The following is a 7368-nucleotide window of genomic DNA, read 5'->3' on the forward strand; positions in this document are numbered from 1 at the left end:
CATAAAAAAAAAAAAAACTCCGAGCCGTTTATAAATCTGGAAGCCATAACTCTTTATCATAATCTAAGATTCATTTCAACAAGAAATAAAAACAGACTATTATATTTAAATATTGATTTAATTGTCAACAGAGAAAAACAGCTTTACAAAATTTGCTAATCAATTAGCAATTACAAAATATACAAATATTACATTTTAATTTAAATAATAAAAAAGTCAGTGGAATAGACAAAAAAATAAAAATTAAAAAAAACTTGTGCAGTTACAAGCAAAAATATTCTCTAAAGGCTACATCAATTGCCATCTAGTGGTGCATGACTGAACACATTGAAAGTAGCATTTAAATCAACATTTAACACTGAAAGGCATTTCTAAAATATAACATGTATATTTTTTTATTTAAATGCTGATTCATATATATATATATATATATATATATATATATATATATATATATATATATATATATATATATATATAAAACCTTTAAAAATTAGCTTTGAAATATTTACATAATATATGTTATATTTGCAAGTTAATTTCAAAATAAAATACAACCTAAGTAAAAATCAGCAAATTTACTTGAATTAAAATGGCAAGAAACTCGAGTCAAACATGGCATTTATAGCATTGTGATTTTGGTGAGCTTTCAGTAGTTTTCTTCTTTTACTATCAAATATGAACATGACAACATTGGTTGTTCTTGAAAAAAGTCAATGTGCATAAATCCAACAGAACTTTGGCTCTGAACAGCAACTAGACACTGTTGAGCTGCAGGAGATATGATATGAGCTTTGAGTTTATTCTAATAATAAACTGAGTAAACATTCTACCATCATTTTGTTCAGTTATCTGACATGTAAAAAATCTAAATATAATTGACAAAGCTTAGTTACATAAATGAAATTAACCAAAATAACATTTTTTCTTTAAAGTAAGAGCCACAATTGATTGATAAAACTGTCATGTGGGCTCCAGGCCCTCAGGTTGCAGACGCCTAGTCTACAAAAAAAAAAAAAGAAGGAGAAGAAAGAAAGAGAAAATAGTGGATGACATTAGGACAGGGCGGGAGGATTATCCTGTGCGTCCCCACTTTGGTCAGGGTCTGGGTCTGCGTTTGCCCTCTTCGTACCTCCTGGCGGGGCTCGGGGTCCTCAGGTTCTCATAGGGCTCGGCCAGCTTCAGCTGGTCAGGCCGGGGCACATGCGGAGGCCGGGGGGAGCGGTCCTTGGTCTTGCGGTGGGTGTTTGCATAGACGGGGTCTAGTGTGGCTGCAACCCAGATGGAAACAAAGAGATGTTCAAAGGTCTTTAAAGATGAACACATGATAAAACAGTGGTGAAAGGGCTTTAAAAGGGGAACCGCATAAATTCAACAGGGAGACATTTGATCAATTTTAATTTTTGAAAATACAATAAAATCAAGTAGGCATTTTAATAAATATTTTATTTTATTTACTTTTTTTATTAAGGGGGGTAGTACAAGACCTATTTTAAAGGGCCCTCAAAAAATTTGCCTTGTTTATTTGTGTGCTTTTTTTAATTTCCCTTATCTGATTTGGAATTTAAAAAAAATAATGATTTGTATTGGGTTAGATCAGTGTTCTGTAACCTTCAATACTTAAAGAGCCATTCGGGTTGATTTCTTGCCAACCTAACCCCAGCTGATGCCACAAAGTCATCACTCACCCTCAGCCAAAAATAAGATACTAATTCATATTGATGTTTTTGCCACCTACATGATACATTAAAATAAACGATTAAGTGTTTGCTTGCATAAATAAAAAATAACCATTAGGACAAAATAGCTTTTAAAAAAATATGAAATAGTTTATAACTGTTAAAATAGCTTTGTATGACTTTCTTTCAAAATAAAAGACAGCATAGGATTATGTCAATAGAGCAAATGCAGTAGGAAGTTTAAAATCAACAATGAGATTTTAAAAAAACTATTTTACTGTTTCTGGTGCATTTCAGACACAAATTGATGAATATAACCAACAAAAAAATAAATCATATATACATTAAACCCACGGGGCACACTTTAAATCCTTGAATTTGTTAAAAAAAAAAGAAAATCTGCTTTATAATCCAATGGATTATAATTTAAAATAGCTTTAATTCTGATTGTGCTTTCTGACAAAAAAAAAAAATCGTTTTTTGTGATAAATGAAGCTGAAAATAAAGTCCAAATGTGTCAGTATGAGGTTGACAAACGTTGATGGATTGCTGGAGAATTACGACTACTGTTGTCAGGATCCTCATAGAGCGATTCATACAGTCCTTCAACTGTTCGCGAATAAGTTGATTTGACTTTTTTCTTTACAGATACTTTTTAATTTTTTTATTTTTTTATATTTAGAGCCACAATGACGAAGTAAAAGAGCCACATGTGGCTCCCGAGCCGCAGGTTGCAGACCCCTGATCTAGATTTATGTCACTTCTAAACTTTTTATCGTTTACTTTTACTGTTTAACTACAGGACAACATGTATTGATATAAAAAAAAACAGTGAAAAAAATAGAAAAGTAATATCGGAATGATTAAATACAAAATATATAAACAATAAAACAGACAACATTTTTGCTTATTTGAGTCATCTTATTTTTTAAGGTGCTTTCATGAATAAATAGAATTTTATTCTATTTGATTTTTTTTTCCCAATTTCTCATTTAATTAAATGTGCATATTTAACTTTTATCACCTTCCTTCATGTCTATGAATGTGACTGGTAATATAATATTTTATACAAAGATAGAATACAGTTATAAACCAAAGTGAAAATTACAACCATGCATAAGAGTTGAAATAAAATCATTACTTTAAAATAATTTAAAAAATAAAAATTTTCTTGTAAGCTATGGTCTGTCTGTAAGGCAGTAAACACTGCTGCCTTTCAAAATGTACAGGTTTATTTCTGACATTCTCTTTGGCACACTTTGAGTCACTTCATTAACATAAAATATCTTCTCCATCACTGCATTAAAGCATTCTAAGTTGGACTGTTGCATCACAGAAAGTCCATGAATCTAAACGGCAAACCTTATGAAGTCTGTCAGTGTCAAAGTTGTAAATTTGTCATAAATATTTTTTATAACTCCGCCTGTCTGATCTCACTGGAACACTTGCTTTTGTTTTAAAATAATTGCCCCCAAAACCCGCTTTCTTTACTTTTTTCCGTTTTATTTGACCTTATAACAGTACAAACACAAAATTAACATGAATCTAGAACACGTTCGTACTGTATGTAACATTAACATACATACAAAAGCCTTTGCACTAACAGTCAGCGTGAAGGCCGCTCGTAAAGACCTGTCCTGTTTCTGCTGCTTTGGTCTCAGAGCTCTTTCCTGTGGTCAGACCACATGTATGTCTGCTTTTTGTGTTAGCTGACCGCTGTTCTCTTTCATTTCTCACAGTGAGAATGAATTGTAACAAGTCAGAAGGATTTCATTTTTTTTTATGGTTGAAACTGTTCCTGAACATGGGGACCACTTCATCATTCTAGTTAGAGCAGAGTAGCAAATCATCTTCAGAACAAATGCTGATAAATAAGGACGGAGGTTGATGAAATCTGACCTAGATAAATAGAAATACTTGCAGAATTTTTAACATGGGTTTCTAAAGGGGTAAAGCAAAATTTACTCTTTATTTTTTTTGTAAAAAGCAAATGCACTTGCAGTGGAAATGTAATAAACACAAAGCAGAACTTGAAACTTTCGTAGGAAAAAGTTATGGTCAGTTTTGTTGCCAGTAGGTAGTAGCCTATTCTCACTTCGTGAGAAACAGGACAAAACTGTCAAATTTCAGGTTAAATCCTTCACTCAAGCCACAGAGATAAAAATATATGGTAGCTAAAACGTTTACACGTCACCACAAGCATCTTTTCCCCAACAAAACAAGTGCAAATATTTGCTGGAAAAATATTTTCTTATGATAGATTTTTTTTTTTTTTTTTTCTAAATTAGTTGTATGTTTTTCTTGGCCTCTTTATCTCATAGTGGGCTTGCTGAATTTGTGCAAAATTTATCTACAATCTGCAGAGTTTATCTGCTGCACTGAAACGAGATCAACATCACAGACTTTGAAGAAGGCAGAAAGACTGGTACCTCTGTCTCTGATGCACGCTCTTCTGATGATCACACATAGAACCACCAGGATGACCACGAAGAGAGAACCCAGACCCAACGGGAGCCAAAGCCGCAGCAAGGAGATTAGGTTGTTTTCTGAGGAAGTATCATTTCCCAATGGTACTGTGAGAGGAAAACAGCGTTAAAAAGTTAGAACCTCTGGGCTCATATTGATGACCGAATAATGTTCATCATCATAGAGCAGCGACGTGTGAAGAACATCAGCTGCATAAAGGAAGTTTGTAGTGCAATAATTAGCAAACATTCACAGAAAGTGCACTGTCCAATCACTAACATGTCCTAAAATATTCTATACCATTTACCCACACTCACAAATGACATTGATACCAAAACACAAACACATTCTGCTTCTGTCCATCTACACCAGGGGTCTGTAACCTGAGGCTCCGGAGTCACATGTGGCTCTCTTAGCCCTCCATTGTGGCTGTTTAGTTAAAGAACAAGGTTTTTTTTAAATAAAGTAAACAATAAGTAGCAAAGTTAGAAAAAGATAAACCAACTCAAACTTTATTCAACTCATTCACAGTTCACGTATCACTCAATGAGGTTCCTGTCAACACTAGGCCTAATTCTGTAATAAACCATCAAGTGGTGCGGCTACATGGTTTACCAAAGTCATGTTGAAACATGTTGACACATTTTTAGGTACGTTTACCACAGAAAATTAATTGGAGGTCAGTCAGCACCAGAATTTTAAGGAGCACCAGATTATGAAGGTGGATTTTATATTTTTGAACAAATTCTAGGATTCCAAGTGTGGTTTGTTGTTCAAAAAAGTCACTTAATTTAATTTTCTTTAGTAAGATAAATAAATTTCTGGCTGAAATATACATCAAACTGTAAGATAATTTTTAATCACTGCTGACATCTCACTACTTACTAGTAATTTATGTGGTGCTGACTGTCTTTTATTTTGAAAGGGAGCCACGTGATCCTCTGTCAAAAGTTATTAGCTATTTTATATTTTTAAAAAGCTATTTTATCTTTATGTTCGTTTTTCATTTATGCAAAAAGTATGTATTTATCACAATGGTAACTACATAATTAATACAAATGAATATCTTGTTTCTCTAAAGGAGGAAATAACTCTTTGTGGCTCTTACTGGTTTGTGGTCGGTAAGAAATCAACTCGAATGGCTCTTTAAGGTTTGAAGGTTGCAGACACCTGATCTAGACAATGTTATACTTTCCACTGAGCTCTCCTCTGAACAACTAAAACAAGATGTGCTCCTTAGTCTGTTTAAGACGCTGTGCTTCAGTGTGTGAGACAAACATATAAAAAAGTCTTTGTACGTGGTATGTAAAGAAGTCATTTTCAAAGACTAAACTCTTTTCTTTGAGGAAGCTAATTAAAACATTACTCACCAAAGAGAACTTCCACTTCCCGGCTCTTAGTTGTATGTAGTACAGGAATCTCTATATGGATTTCACAAGAGTAAAATCCATTGTTTTCTCTGGTAATGTTTTGTATTTTCCATGTTTTATTGTAGCACTTCATGTTGGGATCTGTTTGATTCATCTGTTTCTTTTTTGGTGATGTAGTGAAGGCATTTAAATTTCCATAAATCGCTGTGCTACACTTGAAGAAACTATTCTTGCTATTTGAATCCCTGAAATAAAAAGTCACTCGATAGCGGGAACTTTTAGTTGGTATGTCACAGAGGAACTTCAGAGAGCGAGCAGAAGTATTCACCCGATCCTTATGTGATAGATCACCAGGAGAACTCAGACTGATTTCTTGTGAATATCCCGCCATGGCTGCTCCTGTGACAAAAGATTTAAAAAGGGAAAAAAGTTCAAGTCAATCAGCACCAAAACCCAAGTGTTAACACATCAAAACATGTCAGTTTCCTTTTTTCCTTTGGATGAACTCTCAGCTAAAAGTCTGCACTCGTGTTAAACATTGAGCCTTACCTGTGAGCAGCAGAACTGCCTGTTTCAGCCACAATGCCATTTTATCATGAGACAAGTGGTCGTGCTCTGAGTTTCATCCTCTCTCAGCAGTCGGTGTGAAAGCACGTCAGACAGAGCTCGACACAAACCTGCATGTGTGGGTGGGAAGGAGGAGTGAATTTCTCTTCAAACCAGAGTGACAAGAAGTTGGTTGCTGTGGGGGGTGGGGGTGGGGGTCTGTATGCAGATGAAGAGCAAAAATGAAAATCAACAACTGTAAATGAATGTGCTCTTTGAAAATATATAAGATAAATAAAAAACAATCATGCATACAAATACAGACATGAACTAAATTCTGCAGTAATAATTCAAAAGCTGTTTGTACAGAAACATCAAAGGATCCTGATCGTTTTCATTATGTGTACATCCTGCTCTGATGCTCAGTGGCAAAGACATTAATGCTAACTGTCTGATTACCATACAGAGAAAACGGGGCAACTCATTAAACAAAGGGTTTGTGAAACTCTTGTGGGTTTTGGTGCAAAGGTGCTACACACATTTACCCACCATGTGTCAGTGGAAAAAGAACTCATGCTTACCTGTGAAACAAGACAAAACTGGTCTTGAAATAGTTTTATTTTGTCTTCAACTACAAAGTTGCAGATCAAACAGAAGACAATCGGTATCATCACCATGCTTTGATGATTTAATAAAAGTCAGGAGTGGAAAAATTATTCAGAATATAAAAAATATAACATTGAGAAATTTAAACAGCACAATCTACTGATTTTATTTGCTTTAAAATCAGACCTTCCTCCTATTGTCGTCTAAATTTTTGTATTGAAGTACAGTTTGTGCAGTCAGATCACAGGAAAAGATACTACAAAAAAAAACAATGCACATAAAGGTATGTGGGGGGCGTACAGGCTGAAACCTCAGCCCTCAATGTTTGCTTGTAAAGACTGAAAGTAGGTCCCATCTGCTCATGACGGAGAGCATTCATCTACAAAATGCTTGTTCAGTAGCTTTGCATTTGTTGCATTAGACGGTGTTAGAATAGTTCCTGCATGTTAAATGAAGGAAAATGCAGACGTTGTTTGCTTTCTTGAAGCCTAGAGAGCAGAAGTCTTATCTGTGGGAAAGAAGGGGTGTTATCTCTGAATCGGAAGGTCTCCTCACTTTGATCTGAAACAACGATTAGAAGTTCATTGCCTTGTAACTTGGAATGTTTCAACAGTTCATATTTATTTTTTGGGGTTAAAACCTCATCTTAAGTTTAAGCTTATTTTAAAAGTTTCATTTAAAAGTCATTTTTGTAAGTATTC

The 7368-nt window shown here is 34.4% G+C and overlaps 1 protein-coding gene across 1 annotated transcript; it reads right to left on the reverse strand.

Annotated features, from left to right (window-relative positions):
- Positions 1-565: 565 nt before the first annotated feature.
- Positions 566-6241, reverse strand: LOC118598702. The gene is made up of 4 exons (XM_036211655.1): positions 6065-6241; positions 5516-5914; positions 4109-4252; positions 566-1271 (listed from the first exon to the last, which is right to left on the reverse strand). Exons 1-4 carry the CDS (start codon positions 6102-6104, stop codon positions 1099-1101), a joined length of 756 nt encoding a protein of 251 aa, XP_036067548.1. The 5' UTR covers positions 6105-6241; the 3' UTR covers positions 566-1098.
- Between the last annotated feature and the right edge of the window lie 1127 nt (positions 6242-7368).

The sequence above is a fragment of the Oryzias melastigma genome, linkage group LG4, assembly GCF_002922805.2.
Source record: "Oryzias melastigma strain HK-1 linkage group LG4, ASM292280v2, whole genome shotgun sequence".
NCBI lineage: Eukaryota > Metazoa > Chordata > Actinopteri > Beloniformes > Adrianichthyidae > Oryzias > Oryzias melastigma.

Bases quoted from the DNA above. Each gene is read 5' to 3' on its own strand.
- LOC118598702 (XM_036211655.1), bottom strand. From the start codon at position 6,104: ATGGCATTGTGGCTGAAACAGGCAGTTCTGCTGCTCACAG. The intron at 4,253-5,515 runs GTGAGTAATGTT...TTCCTCTCACAG, and splicing joins GGAAGTGGAAGTTCTCTTTG to TACCATTGGGAAATGATACT. The intron at 1,272-4,108 runs GTACCAGTCTTT...TCTGGGTTGCAG, and splicing joins AGCGTGCATCAGAGACAGAG to CCACACTAGACCCCGTCTAT.